At 43.3% G+C, this 16,087-nt stretch overlaps 1 protein-coding gene across 8 annotated transcripts in view; it reads left to right on the forward strand.

The window, feature by feature from the left end:
• Positions 1–11,983, forward strand: part of grik1a (glutamate receptor, ionotropic, kainate 1a) — a 42,428-nt gene extending 30,445 nt beyond the window's left edge. For 2 of the 8 annotated variants that reach the window (XM_048237667.1, XM_048237670.1), the window contains 5 exons: positions 2,679–2,896; positions 4,934–5,159; positions 7,382–7,632; positions 8,727–8,892; positions 11,530–11,664. In XM_048237667.1, coding sequence (XP_048093624.1) covers positions 2,679–2,896; positions 4,934–5,159; positions 7,382–7,632; positions 8,727–8,858 — 827 coding nt within the window. In that variant the 3' untranslated portion in view covers positions 8,859–8,892; positions 11,530–11,664. Of the gene's footprint in view, positions 1–2,678; positions 2,897–4,933; positions 5,160–7,381; positions 7,633–8,726; positions 8,893–11,515 lie in introns of those variants that run through there. The other 6 variants (XM_048237665.1, XM_048237669.1, XM_048237664.1 and 3 more) reach the window with 4 other exon arrangements.
• Positions 11,984–16,087: the final 4,104 nt, after the last annotated feature.

Here is a 16,087-nt window from a genome sequence, read left to right on the forward strand (position 1 = left end):
TATTAGGAAATTGAGAATTAGGATTGAAGTGGGAGTGATTTCATATTCAAAGTGTGACATTTAACCAGACACAACCAGAGACACGCATTGGAATGACACATTAGGCAAAAACAGTAAGTCAGGCTACTTCAACCCTCTCTGCCTCGGATAATAGCCGGCGGTGTGGTCAATTCTGACAAATAAAGGCCGGCCCCCTAAATACAAGCCGGGGTAATAATTGCCTACCAGTAGGGCTATCAGTCCACGAGCACTAGAAGACATTTGTTTCGATTTAACTCAATGAAAGAAAAGAGCTCTTCTTAATATTTTATATTGGTTGGTTTAACACTTTTGCCAATGAAAAGTCGTTGTCCTACACCATGGGTCTCGTCGCAAGTTTCACGTCGCTATCAAGCTACCAGTCGCAGCTCAGTGTGTGTGTGTGTGTTTGTGTGTGTGTATGTGTGTGTTTCTGTGTGATTGTGTGTGTGTGTGTGTGTGTGTGTGTGTGTGTGTGTGTGTGTGTGTGTGTGTGTGTGTGTATATTGATCTGGGAGGTGTTTAGGCCTTTACATTGTATTGTGATGCCCAAACCCAAGGAGATAAATATCTGCTGTATAAAACACCATTACATGGATAGTTTATAACATCCAGTGAATTCCATTAATGTATCTTTTATATTCAGACTATAATTATTTTAGAGGCTTTGTGTTTCTGTCTTCCATCCCAATCTCCTGCACCACAGCATGTCTGTAGGGCTGGATGGGAAGCTCAACAAAAAGACTGTAGACTGCATGGTCTGAGAGAGTGTGCTGTGCAGTGTAGCCAGTTCTGAGTTGGGACTGCCAGTTTTTATCCAGTATATTGACTCTCCTCTCCCCCACCCCCCATCACCTCATTACTCATCCTTTATCTGGGAGAAAAAGATGACAGATTTTGAGGTGGAGTCTGTCAGTTTCAGCCCCCTTTCCAAACGTCCCTGTTTGCATTCCAGCTTGATGTATTTTGCGCATCAAAGGCTGTCGATTTAGCCCAGCAATCAAAAGGAAATTTCAAAGCAGCTGTGTTTGTTTGCTCGTTCTGGCCCCGATGGTTTGAGCTGAGGGGTGTTAGCTTAGCGTGAGCCGTCCAACAAATCATCGTCCAATAAGGCAGCAATCTGTGAATTCCACCCTAAACCCCTCACCCCCGCCAAAAAAAACATCTCTGTCTCTGGGAATATGCTCACCTTTATAAGGCTTTTCTTCTCATTTGCTTAAAATCCATGGCCTGGTCTGCAGGCTTGTGAAATATGGGTGCAATAACACAGACGCCTACATTTTTATATATATATATATATGTGTGTGTGTGTGTGTGTGTGTAGCTGCATGTTAGCGTGTCAGGGAGCATGGATTGTCTGTGGGAAGTAAGGAGTTTATCACATCACACACCCAAACGGCGAGAGATGAAACCGCTTATCTCCCGAAGCGAGGGTATGACTGCAAAAAGAGAGTGAGAGAAAGACTCAGAGGAAGGGAAGGGAAGGGAAAAAATAGAGAAAAGAGAGAGTTCATTATTCCAGAGACAGTAAAAAAAAGAGAGCGAGAGATAGTCAGGCCCTCCCCTCCCGTCGCTCCCCGTGCGCTCTTAGTGGAGATAAACGCCGCGGCCCGAACCCATCTGACAGCTTCATATGCCTGTGATGTATCAGGGATGGCCTCACTGAGCTCTCTGCACGGGAGCCCCCCACTGCCCTTACCCCCGCCCCCCCGCCACGTGCCCACCGTGAGAGAGACCGAGAGCTGCCGGCCTTGCCATAACTCGGCTAATGGAAATCGAGAAAGAGCGCGTCCGCCAGCCGACACAATATGAAGTCGGCGATAAAGTTAAACCAATTTGGGCCAGAGAGAGAACTTCACATTCCTTACGCGCCGTGGAGGGTATGAAGACATATGGTTTTCATTTGAATGGGAAGAACATAAAGACAAACACATAGGGATACATTGAGAGAGACGCGACAGCAATGCCGAATAGCTCATTGAGTTTTAAATGTCCGACATCCATCGAAATCTCATTTCTGCTCTGCACTTCGTCATTGTTCATCACTTTTAAATGTTCCAAACACATTGACTTCATGGAAGCTACAGCATACAAAGTAGGCTAATGAAGTAAGTTAGAGTTAACTACAAATTTGAATGGGAAAAAAACAGACTTGTAGACTCCTTGGTCTCCCCATCTATGTCTCTTCTTCCACCCCATCACTGACAGTGGCCCCCAGGAGGGCCAATCAGATCAGGATTTGGACTCCTCTTAACTTCTGATTGGTTGAAGACCTCACAGAAGAAATTCAGAAGGAAATATCTCTGTAATGAAAATCCAGGCTCACAGATTGCATTTGGGAAATATGGGCTGTGAATATGTGTTACATTTTAAGATAATGGTTTCAAGCACATTTCAAACATAAACAGTCTGAAGCATGCTTAAATCTGACTCTGACTGCAGATTCACTGTATTTACAAAGTGTGTGGATGTCTGTGCATCTATTTGTGTGTGTGTGTGTGTGTGTGTGTGTGTGTGTGTGTGTGTGTGTGTGTGTGTGTAAAAGTCTCCTGTGGTCAAAATCGAGTGTCCAGTTTTGTCGTGGCCATGCCTGTCTGTCTTGTCAGTCAGTCTGTCTGTCTCCATGTCCTAACTGAGCGCCACCGCTCCTGTTGTGACAGGCTCCGAGCTGATGCCTAAAGCTCTCTCCACCAGAATCGCTGGAGGGATCTGGTGGTTCTTCACGCTAATCATAATATCCTCCTACACTGCCAACCTGGCCGCTTTTCTAACCGTCGAAAGAATGGACTCACCCATCGACTCTGCCGACGACCTGGCCAAGCAGACGAAAATCGAGTACGGCTCAGTGAGGGACGGGTCTACCATGACGTTCTTTAAGGTGAGTGTCTGCATAGTAGGAGCTTCAGTCTCTCTCATTGGCAACGATGATACCGCAGGGATGACAAGTAATTGAAAGCGAAAAACAATCCAAAAAGAAGAGATGGCAATGACACCCCCGGGGAGGGGGAATGTTTTTCAAGATGCTGTTCAAAAATGATGAAAATTGAGCAGTGCTTAGGAAGTGTACGACATTCTGAAATGCTCTGCGTGTGTTGGTGTATGTTTGAGAGTGATTCACAGTGTTTTGAAAAATCATACTGATCTGCTTTCATCTCAGAGTCTCTGTTCAGCTGGGCACACAGAGTAAGTGATGACTGCAAAATCTAACACTACGAAGTTTGAATGCAAACACCTGCGCCACTGAGTCTCAGGACACACAGCATGGAGTTTTTTCAAATGGCACTGGTGGCTGGCCTGACCAGCCAGACCCACATCAAGATGTAGTGTCTCAGTCCGAGGGGCGGGATAATCGGTTGTCTTTCAAATTCCCTCTGCACGCAATAGGAAAGCGCTACAACTCATGAGCCCCATGTGTTCCCACCAGCAGAGCTAGTTAGCTAGTTGATCAAACTTTTGCCAACTTAAAAAAAGCTTAACTCGAGTTGTGCTGTTTGCCAGCAGCATCATCCATCTTCTTTGTTTTCAAGTAGCAGGGAATTCACACGGAACCGTCGCAACTCTGCCGTTATTACGTTAAGCCCGTCCACCGACTCTATACACGATGTGAATGGCCTGACCGAAGTTTGGTTTTTCCAGCTCGCAAGCCAACGGAGAGTTGCTAGACTACCCTGGCTGCAAATTAAAAGATGCAAATTAAAAAATCTAAAAATGCACCTCTGTTCATGTTCACTTGTACACTTGTCTTAGTAAAGTCTGTGCAGTCTTAAAATGGATCAATTAGTAATGACAAATCATGTGCTTCTGCACTTCAAGATATTGATTGTTAAAACAAGGTATTTGTCCAATATATCACATTACAAATAATGTATTCATATTTGTTGTTCACATGTCTCTCTCTCTCTCTCTCTCTCATTTCTCTCTGTGTGTGTGTGTGTGTGTGTGTACTGTACATAAAAGTCTAAATGAACAGGTATGATTAATGACTGTTCACGTAAATGAGTCCATGAGTATGTGAGTGAAGGGAGAGCAGAAAAGGAGCCGTAGACTCTGTGGTGGCACTGCAGGCTGAGTCTGACTGAATGCCTTTATTTCCTCCTGGCTTAGCAAACGGAAACCTGTGGAGCATTAAATAGTCCCCATATTTAGTGCTCAGACTTGTGTGAGCGAGTGAGAGTGTGTGTGTGTGTGTGTGCATGCGTGAGTGTGTGTGTGTGTATCGGTGTATGAGTGTGTATGAGTGTGTGTGTGTAATAGAGAGAGAGAGAGAGAGGAAGAAAGAGAGAAGCGTGTGATTACTCTCCTCTCTAGCTTAGTGTGTGATTATTCTGTCCTGTCGTTCAGGGGCCTCAGGCGTCTCCAGACATCCAGATGGAATCAGCGAAGAGAGATTTAGCTCACATCTGTCCTACCCGCTACACCCCCACCGTCCACCCCCCAACACACACACACACACACACACACACACACACACACACACACACAGCTCCTGACATGCTGACAGAGGGCCCTGATCCGTCCTACCTTAGCCTTCTCATATGGCTAGATTAATAGTGTAATGCGAGCTGTGGTAGATATGACTCTATGGCATAAGCCTCGGCGGGTTCACAAGTCAAATCAGATTTATGTGCTGACTGACTAATGCCCTCTGTCCCCCATAATATTATTAAGTCATAGCAATACTTCTAGTGTTTGGCCTAGTTCTGTGCTACTTTGTGAATAGAGGCACAGTGATGGATGGTGCCAGCCAGATAAAGTCCATAGGTGGGATAGATGTGTTGGTCTCGGTGGTGGTGACAAAGTGAAGATTTTCATAAACAGAATCTTGAAGGTTTTATGAGGCTGCACTCCATCAGCCTGAGATATCATCATGAAGTTAACTGTATAATTTCTCATTTATGTGTTTGTTTGTTGACAGAAATCGAAGATCTCCACCTATGAGAAGATGTGGGCGTTCATGAGCAGCCGCAAGAACACAGCCCTTTTGAAGAACAACCGCGAGGGCATCACGCGTGTGCTCACCACCGACTACGCCCTCCTCATGGAGTCCACCAGCATCGAGTACATCAGCCAGAGGAACTGCAACCTCACGCAGGTCGGGGGCCTCATCGACTCCAAGGGCTACGGCGTGGGAACCCCCATAGGTGAGTGAGGGCCGGCTGTTCCATCATGACATGGTGGTGGTGGTGGAGAAGGTAGGAATTACACGCCGTTCATTATGTGAGCGCTGTCTGTCAAGACTGACAGGGGATCTTGTCATTGTTGAAGTTAAGGCTTGATTGTCTGTCAAGTTACTGTCCGCTTTTCAAAAAGTGCTGTGCAGTGGTCAGAAAAGCCAGTCAGAGTTTGTGGAGGTCAATGAACTTCCCCAGCCTTCCAATACCCATACTCTCAATCACAGGCAACAGTGCTTAACTAATGCACGGTATCTCTTCAGTCCATTTGCCTTAAGATGATTTAGCCACATTAATCCGAGCACTGACATAGAGATACGTCCGTCGGCATCCTCCCTGTCTAGGTGCCGTGAAAGCAAAGCATTTCAACACATGAAATGAGCAAGAGATGGTGTCACACAGAGGCAAGGCAAGGGATGTCAATTGGGTTCTCAAGAGCAGACACAGATAGCCTGGCTGACATCAGAGCACCTCTCAGATCTCAATTGACATTGAGAATGGGTCTGGTGACCTTTCATTCACTTGCGATTTCCAAGGGGCATAACCAGCAGTGAAATTATACTTAAAGGAACACGCCAACATTTTGGAAAATTAGCTTATTCACCATCTCCCCAAGAGTTAGATAAGATGACATACAACGCTCATCTCTAAACATGCAGTAACTCAGTCTGAATCACCCACCATTAGCTTAGCTTAGCATAGCTCATTAAGGTGGGCAGTTCCAACTAGCCTATCCCCCAAAAGTGACAAAAGCAGTCAAACATTGTTCTATTTACATGTTGTGACTAGTATTACAATGTGTACAAATGTCAATGTAAAATGCAACACAGCTATTTTCTAAGCATATACATGCTTGGAACTACATTCTCATTCAGGCGAAGCACTGCTACTGCAGCTTTTCAGGTGCTGCGTGCAAATCCCTCTGCCAAAGTAGCAGATCTTTTCTTGGATGAGAACATAGTACCAAGTTTGCATATGCTTAGAAAATCGCAAATTTGTAGCCTATATGTTGTAACTATATAAGTCACAACATATAAATGGGGAAATGTTGGAGTTCTTTTATCACTTTTGGGTGCTATAAGCTAGTTGGCCACCTCAATGAACTATGCTAACGGTGGGTGCTTCAGACTGAGTTACTGCATGCACAGAGACGAGAAGGGTATGTATCATCTAATCTAACTCTGGCAGAGACAGTGAATAAGCTAATTTCCCAAAATGTGTTCCTTTAAATTGGTACATTAAACTCAAAATTAAAATCTTTTTGAAAGTATAGCAAACACATATTTCTTGCAAACAAGGTTTTAAAGTGTTTACGAGAAGATATATATCCATATTGTTTAACAGCCAATGGTTGTCTTGAACAGTGCTGCTCACTGTACTCTTCTGTTTGTCTTCATATAAAGCCAGCCCCATGCTGGATAAGCAGTTGTGAATGGTTCCTGGGTTTTTGGTGATTTGGAAATTTGGGAGGGTTTTCTATTTCTATTTCAAATGTTCTAATAGGTTTGTCTGGGTTAAGGTTAAGACAAAAAGACAGAAACTGAGTCCCCAAAATAGCCAGTTAAAGAACTCCTTCGCAAAAAAACAAAATGTAAGATCCAAACGGTAGTCAAACCAAAGTCTGGCTGGGCGTTTGCACAAAAGCTTTGTTTAGAAAAGCAAGTTCCAATGCAAAAAAATCATTGAGTTTGACATGGTAGCTTGACGTGAAGTTCAAGGCAAGAAAAAGATATGACACGAAATAAACACGGAGGCATACCAACAAATTTTACATTTGAGCTTGTAATCTCTGGCCAGAAATAACTACAAAAACACATGGCTTGACTAGCCTACGCTTGGCTAGAGAAATATTTAAAGTAGAACATGGAAGACTCGCATGCCACTGACTCAATAATGCTGTGATGAACAGAACAAGACGCAGAGTGTAAATAGTAAAGGCAGCGGCGAGTGAGGACAGAAAAGGACAACAGAGCAGGACAAAACTCAGTCAACAGGAAACCAGGATATGCAGGAGCAGGACAAAGCATGCAGTGTAACTATCAGAACAATCAGAACAATCAGAACAGAACACACAAGCAGGATCTAAAGATCTTGGGCAGAACCGTGTCTGGACATTTGCAATAGGTATGATAAACAATGATCGCGAGGTATGATGAAATCCCACGTTAAGGCTTGTTATCTTGTCCCCTCAGGGTCTCCTTACAGAGATAAGGTGACCATTGCCATCCTGCAGCTGCAGGAGGAGGGCAAGCTGCACATGATGAAGGAGAAGTGGTGGAGGGGAAATGGCTGCCCGGAGGAGGACAACAAGGAGGCCAACGCCCTGGGCGTGGAGAACATCGGCGGCATCTTCATAGTGCTGGCCGCCGGCCTCGTGCTGTCCGTGTTCGTGGCCATCGGCGAGTTCATCTACAAAGCGCGCAAGAACTCAGACATCGAGGAGGTGAGTGCCTGCCAGGGCCTTTTTTTTATCTCTCCAGCCTTACGTGACACTGGATAGATTGGTGGCCATGAGTGAGTGTGCAGTGGTCCTCAACAAATAGTGTCTACAGGTCTGTTCAACTACTCAAGTTATTATTAAATCCTCAGAAGTACATCCATTTTTTTTCACTTCAATCAATCTTATAGATCCGTCTGTGTCAACTTGTCGATGGCATATAGAAAATAGTGCCGCATGGCAGTGTTAATAGTTTCTCAAGGAGCTAAGAAATAAAAAATGATTTACCCTTGTTGTATTTCTTGGCATTACCTAAGTTAAACATATCTTTAGTGTGAAGGTGGAAAGTTGATTGCACGATAATTAAGAGTGTGGTGTTTTTTACAGACAACAACAAAACATCCATTGGAGATAATAACACATTGTAGTGCTATATGTCATTGTTAAATCTGAGCCAAGCTCTAGGCTGTCTGTGGCAGTCTAAACTAGATTTAACTGTTGCTCAAATACTAGTCTAGTTTCACAGCTCTATGAAACTGAAATGAAAATTGCTTTGAACCAAAATTATTCTTATACACATGTACACCCATTCATGGCATCATTTGTGTGGGAAGTTGATGGGATGCTTCTATTATATTTGCAAAGTGATTATGACAGCCTTCACCTCTCTCCTTGAAAGCTTATTTAGTTTGGTCTTAGGCCTTCCTTGTCTCATTAATCTGTCAGGATAATTCAGGTAGTTCCTATTAATGAGCTGGAAAATGAAAGTGATTTTCCTGGTTTCAGCGTTTCTATCCACAGAACTTGTTTGCTTCTTTTTCTCATTTCTTTCTGTACTTTCCATCACTGGTTCAGTTTATGGCAGCTAGATGTTGATGTTTCTGCATGTCCCTGCATCACAGACGTGTGTGTGTGTGTGTGTGTGTGTGTGTGTGTGTGTGTGTGTGTGTGTGTGTGTGTGTGTGTGTGTGCATGACTGCCTGGCTTACTGTTTTACTGTATTATTTTTTGCATGTTATTTGCATGTTGCTCCTGTTTCCATGTTGCCATGTTCATTTTGCTTTGCTCTATTGTTTCGTTCTTTGCTCTGCATGCGCAAGGCCTTCTGTTTCTTTTACGGGGTGCAGTCGCGGCAGCTGCAGAGGCACCCCTCCATCTCCTCCACGGGCACCTCCCTATCGACGGACTTAGAGAGCGGCAGACTCCTCGGGGACGACCTAACATCCCGCTAGCCACCGCCGTGTGCACGCTCACGCTAATCAATAGGTTTGTGAGGTGTGTTCGTGACCTGCAGACAGAGGTGGACTGCACCACTCAGACAGACAGACAAAAGTCTCTCTCCTGCCCTTTGTGATTTCCTAGCTGTCAGCAGTCTGGTTTGTCCCATTAGCCCATCACCGAGTGAATGGAATCTTACCTGTGCATGCATGATGGCAAAACATGGCAGACGATTTATGCTCTGAACCTGTCAATGCCCACCTCTGCCTGCAAGCTGTTCTTTTCTGTCATGTCTTGCTCCCGCCTCTATCCTCATACAGCCCTTGCATTGGCTTCACCAGTGCTTTACCCAAACCTCTGCCTGGCCCACAGCTCCAAAACCTGACCTGGTCTAAAAAGCCACATTAGTTACTGCTGTGTCTTTCTCTCTATTTCCAGGATCCAAGTTCACAGTGTATATAAAACAGAATCTGACATCATATAATGTGCCATTTATATACCATATACGCATCATTCCCAGCTGGACTTGGGGTTGAGCAGATTATAATTACACAAGAAGTACAAATGCATCTTACATAAAGAGTATGTAAGCAGAGATGAAAGATTTAGCTAATGTCAACTTTTTTGTTCTGCTGTGTTGGCAGGATTTATCTTTTTATTGTGGCCTTTCATTAATTAGTCAGACACCCGTTATCAAAGGTCCATAAGGACAATGCCTACCAGACGCCAAAACAAAATGGAGTCATTCATATCATAAGCAATCTTCACTGCGCTAAATATTTAAAGGTCAAACATCTCATGTATAGATGATCATAAAAAGTCTGTCTCAGCGTTTGGGATGAGCATAGTTTAAATTCAATTAGACATTCTCTATGGTTCAAGGTCTTTGTAATTATTGAATTTCTTAGAATGAAGATCCATTCTAAATTTGTAATCCATAATGCAAAATTGTATATACTTTCCCAAAAATGATATCTTCCCAATTTCAAGTAGAACACTGGTTGTGTTGTGGTGCTTACAAAGTTTGGTTTGAGATTGAATTTCCACAACGCTCGGCCATCTCTCAGGGTCCTGGTCAACTTCAGCTCGCCCCTTTGTTCAGGCACATCCTCCCCAGCTGCCAGATCAGAGCAGCAATGAGGAGAGGGGTATGGAGAGGAGGGGGGGAGGGGAGAGGTAACCCCATTAGAACCCAATTGGGAGCAGAGGTTTGGGGGATTGTGATGGGGGATTCTCCTCACTCCAGTGCCCTCTCATTCATTCCATTCCAAGAGAACACGATCCATCCATTCTAGTTTGATTTTCACTTTGGTATTTGTGCATGCATTTTTCATTGTGTTCAACGATGCACATGTTACAGTAAAAGAGGAAGAAATGAGAGGTTGAGACTGATTTGGTTTTATATAAAAAAATAAAAAAAAACACACTTGGCTCTCGTCGTTCTGTTAGCCTGGAAACCAGACTCTCTGACTTCGCAGAGAGTCTGGCCTAGATCCATAGACATTCGTTTATTTCCGGGTGGGAGGGCACAGTTTGAGGTTTAAAATCACTGGAGTTCCTTTGAACCAATCACTAACAACCGGCGTTTCGTCATACAGAGAAGTTTCTCTGCAGCACGCCCCTAACAAGCACGGATGCATCTTATCAGCAAACAATCACACATTTCATCTGCGTAACTCTTGCCAAAATGCATCATTTTTTCTGCTCGCTGCCATTTTGCCATCTTGCAAGGAGTGAGTTGTCCAAAATCTTTCTTTTTAGTAAACTATGTGTACACGAACAATGTTCTTAATGCTCGAGTTCATATGTAGAGACACTGATGATGCTTCGATCAAAGTTTCAAGTTATGTCGAACCTTCTTAGTGTTTGAAAAATAGCGATTTTGACCGGACCATGTAGCCTACTAAACTACAGTTTGACTCAGGTACGTTCGTAGCCTATTTCAAGTGACAAAATCTATGAGTAAAGTTTAGCTGACGATATAACATCCTACTCCACTGTGACTTCGTTCATGACACTCCTAGGCTAAAGTATTACTTACATTTGCTCAAAGATTTCATAAGTATAAGTCATTTTCGCTTCCTACGTTAATGTATTCCAAGCGATCTGCTTCAGGGGGGGGGGACGTAGTAATTGAAACACCATGCCTGGGTACGTAATCGCTCTCAGGGATGGCCACTGTTCGCTGGTTGGTCGGCTGCCCAACTGCCGAAGTAAACGAGCGTGAATCAACCTATTCCAGACGGAGTACTGTAGGGAAAATAAATCGACCGAAAGTACGTAGACAGGCAGAGGCCAGGCTACTGTTCTGTAGATATACAGTACATTTAAATTCTTAAATGCAAACCCTCTGACATAAACAAAGACCTTGCAAGCTGGTTAGATGACCAAAAAAAAGATCATTTTGTAGATCAATGAGATGAACAGGTTCAACATTCTATCTGAGGGTGAAGCAGAGAGATGACCCTCCTGAGCTTACTAGGTCCAGGCTGCGGTCACAGCACTCTTCCGTTTTCTCTTCTCTGCTATTCTTCTTTCCCCTTGTCTTCCTCTCCTTCCCTCTTGCCCTCTCAACCTTGCTTGTGTCGTGCCGTGCGGTGTCGCCGAGGCAGAGACCCTCACGGATGTGTGGAGGCTCACGAGGGGCTCTTTCTTGTCTTCTCCTTGACAGTGTGTCTCTTTCAGTGCTGTGATGGAGGAGCTGAGCATTTCCTTCAGGTGCCACCATGGCGCGAAGAGGCGGGCGAGAGGTCGAGGACGAGTGGGACTGGCCAGCACCCTGTGCCACCCCAAACGTGTGCTGAGGAAAGAGACGGTCACATAGAGACTGCGTCCCTCAAACTAGCACAGCTGCTCCCTGATGAGCTGCTCTGATGCTAACTGTGTATTATTGCATTACTGTTATTTATTTATTAATTACTTTATTTATTAACCGTTCTGTTTTAAATTAATCGTTTTGATTTTTTTGCTTTGCAACATTGGGGTTAAGGACAGTTCATAGTTCTCTCAATGTACTTGCTTAGAATATCATTTTTTGTGGTGAATAAATAATGTGAAAAGAATGTGGGGGTTGGATAAAAATCCCTCCTATGATTATTTGTTTTTTCTTTCTCGTGCTGTCCCTCAGTTTTCAAAATAAAAAGTATTTTACATTTTTGCAAATCTGTCATCCTTGTAAATTTTTTTTTCTGGTCAGATTTTCTTGCAAAAATGTGCAATAGATTGCATGCATTTTAATTTATAAGATGTCTCATTTTAACATGAAGTCAGCCCAATATGGACTTTGAATCCAATAGAAAAAGACTGACACAGTGTCCTTTCATCATCTACAGAGTGGCCAAATCTGCCACATAGTTTAATTAATTTGTTGAATCTCTTACAGTACATTGTTCTGTGTGAGAGTATGTGATCTTCTGACAGGTGCCCTTGAGATGTACCTGTCAGCTGGTCCAGAACTGTACTTCACTTGCTTAACTTGCAGATACTGCACTCTAAATCTGTATGCCACATTCTAAGGGGTCTTCATTTTGCATAGTATTTGGTGCGACAAATTGTAAAATGTGCCAAGTAGTAAAAAGAAAAAAACATCTTATTGTCTTTTATGTTAGTCATTATGTATGTGAACATGCACGTGTACTTATGAATGACGTGTGTGTGTGAGAGAGAGAGAGAGAGTGTGTGAGTGTGTGTGTGTGTGTGTGTCTGATGAGTGCAGAGAGACGGAGAAGGTCATTGAAACGAAGGCTGTTCTGCACCAACCTTTCTTCAAAGCAGCCAGAGCTTTTGTTCTGTATAAAACTTAAGCACTACCACATGTCCATGAAAACTCCTCGCTAGACCACAGTATTAGTTATAGTGACTACCCAGGAGTCTTTTCTGACATTCAATTTCATTCATATAAATATTGTTTTCTTTGTCATTTTAATAAAATGATGTATTTGCATAGTGAGAAATATTCCATCCTTGCAAGCCCCATATGATCCTTGAAGGTGCACAGCAGTCACTTGAAATATGAATGGGAGATGAATCCTGTGGATTACAGAAGACACTGGAACAGATTTCTGGAACTGCTTGACACTTTATTATGATTAAATACCCCAACTACATATTTCAGCAAACATCATGTCCTCTACTGTGGAGAATTTATTATCAGATTCAGACAGCATCAGCTAGGAACTAAATTTGATTGATATTTATCCCCCATGCATGTAAATAGATAAACCTTGCCATTTGGAGCCTAACCAAGGCTGTCTTAGTGCTATGGCTAAAACCAACATTTTGGGTTTCAAGAAAGTAGCAAATCATTGGAAATAGACAAATAACAGAGGAAACCTCACAAACTAGTAACATAAATATACCCTTTCACCTGTCCAATATTTTCTTTAGAGATAATATCTGGAGCTTGTGCAAATAAGAGAGACTGCGTTATCTCTGCAGTGGAAGACAGCACCTGTCACCACTAGCAGTAAATCGATGCTGTATAACAGTCACATCATAGCTAAAGGTCATCTGCAATCAGCACCCTTTGCTGATTCCATACTAGCGTGGAGAACGTCAGACAACGCAAGCTGATCTATATGCACACAATGCCCAGAGAGACAAGGTGGAGGATAGCCAGGGACGGATTAAACAAATAAAAGCCCTCCCCCTGACCGCGACGCGCGCGGGCGCGTTTGCGCGTGCATGTGACGTGCGCGTGCAGCCAGCGCGTCTCTTTGCTGTCGCTGTGCAGGCTGGTGCACAATTTCACACAATGAAAATGTAGTAGGCCTACATTATGTCATATATTATAACTCAGGCCCACACAGAAATGAATTCCAGCAGCTGTTTTTATTATTAGGCTGTAATCTCTCTTTGCTGTCCAAACAGTCTACAGCAGGGGTTCCCAACATTTTTCATTAAACGGACCGGACAACAGCTGTCATATTTCTGACGGACCGGTAGCAGGGACGTTGATAGTATTTTGTGAGAGGTGGTGCTGCTGATCATATTACGGGGGGTTCGGGGGTGTCTCCCCCGGGAAAATTTCGAAATTCTGGCTGTTAAATATACCCTTTTAACGCAGTTTGGAAGGGGCATACAAACTTTAACAGAGCAAGCAGGGCCCGTTTTCTGTCTGACTCAGGTGACATTGGCTACCTGCATGATACGGTTTTCACTTCACTGCTGCTTGACACTACCTTGCATGGAGACATTTCACGTTAAACGCATACACATTAAATGAGCACTCATAGTCTGTACCACTTCCACCTAATATTATGTCTCTATATTTTATGAATTAAGAAGTATTTATTGATCAGGAAAACATTTAGTTTATTTTTTGGCGGTTCCATAACACCATTCAGTTGTGCCGCAAATTAACAGAAGGCATTTTTTTTTAATCCGAGGGCCCCCATTGGCTGAGGGCTCCTGTGCACGTGCACACTTGGCACAAGCCATGATCCGTCCCTGAGGATAGCCCACAGAATACACTCAACGCCTAATCTCAAAACACACACGCTCTTTCTCACGTCCGTACGCACTGTGCGTACCATCAGGCTCAACAACGAGAGAAAATTTCCCTGTGTGTGTATAATGTGTATTCACACCAAATTGGCCCACCATACCTTCCCAACTATGCACAGTATCCCATTAGCTGCAATCAGGCTATTTACAATTTTCTATTACGTAACTTAGTGAACACTTCATCAAAACTAACGCGCACACATTTTGTTTGAGCAGGAGACACAATAGCATGCAGGCACGTAGGCTACTTGTTTTCTTTTACTCGGCTATCTATATATATATATATATATATATGGTTATCAGCACACAATGTTGAGCTAATTCACTAATTCAATACTCATGATGGATCACAAGTTTAAACAACAGAAAGTACGGAGGCAGCAAAGCTAGAGGATTTATTCCAGATGGGCAAGAACAAGGTAGGCAATTGGTGTGCTTGTCAGAACGTTAGACTGCATTACAGCTGTTTAAAGCCAGACGTCAAGAACAAAACAAGGTAACTTTAGCCTGTATAGGGCTGTATCAAGTTGTCCAAATTAATAGGTCATAGTAGACGTTGTTGTTGTATTATTGCATGTGGATGTTGTTATGTTATGTATATTGTTATGTTATTTTTTTGCGGGGGGGGGATGGGTCGGGTGTGCGTACCATAGCATTAATTCCTGCAGGCGCCCCTGTCTCTCTCCCCCCTCCCTGTGTGAGTGTAGGCTGACCATAATTTTATTTTTTTTTCCCTGCCAGGACAGGCTAGATATCTGTGTGATTTACCATCTGCCATAGAAGTTAATCATTTCTATACATCACAGAACCTTTGATTACTGTCCTAACCTAAAGTTAACCAGATCCCATACAACTGAATAAGGTCATCTGTCTATTAACGCACCCATTTGTAGGCTACTTCAGTTTTATCTTTGTTTCTGTTCAACATTTTTTGTGCGAAGAAGTGTCAAGGCCACTAGCTACAACAGCATGCAGGGTCACAGCCGTCCCTCTCTCTCTGCATTCTTAATTAAATGGCAAAGCACTTCTTCCGTCGGAGACCTCCGGCGATGCCTGGAGCTTACGGGCGGTTCCTCTTGGCCGTTCATTAAGGCTGAGCAAATGGCTGATGATAGCCAAGGATACGTCTCTGTGCTGCTATGCCGACAGTTTGAGAAGCAGACATCTTTACTCTGGAGTTGTGTTAATGAGGAACGTGTGCCAATCTTAAGTTTTAAGACTGGAAAAAAAAAGTCTTGCGGTGGAAAGGAAGGATATTTACACAAGCCTACAGTCACACAGCGCTGTTTACACATTGATTAATGGTTAAAGAAATTACTTTAAATTTTAGCCTTTAGTTCAGGTGTATTTCCACTGTTGTGCATGTCATGTGGTTAGACTCATCATCACTTCATTACTTTGTGGTTTACATGTCATCTTTTTCCTCGAGGTGGCTCTTGAGGACAGCAGCACAAACAGGAAATCTCTTTTGATGGCTCTTACTTACTCCTCATTAGCAATCAAAGCCGTTTCTTCAGTCGCTGGATGGACAGAGATGAGCAATTTCAACCAGAATGCAGATGGTCTCCCAAGAATTACAATATACCTCCTTTCATCTCTCAGTCGATGCTTTATAGGGTATTATTTATTCAGATCATCTGCTAATTCCTCTTCCTCAGAAGGTATTTGATAATTACTTATGCAAATTATTGCCACCTCCACACCACATTCCCAGATATAATGGCTAAAGTTTGTGGGC

Source organism: Alosa alosa, chromosome 2 (genome assembly GCF_017589495.1).
Source record: "Alosa alosa isolate M-15738 ecotype Scorff River chromosome 2, AALO_Geno_1.1, whole genome shotgun sequence".
In the NCBI taxonomy this organism is placed as follows: Eukaryota; Metazoa; Chordata; class Actinopteri; order Clupeiformes; family Clupeidae; genus Alosa; species Alosa alosa.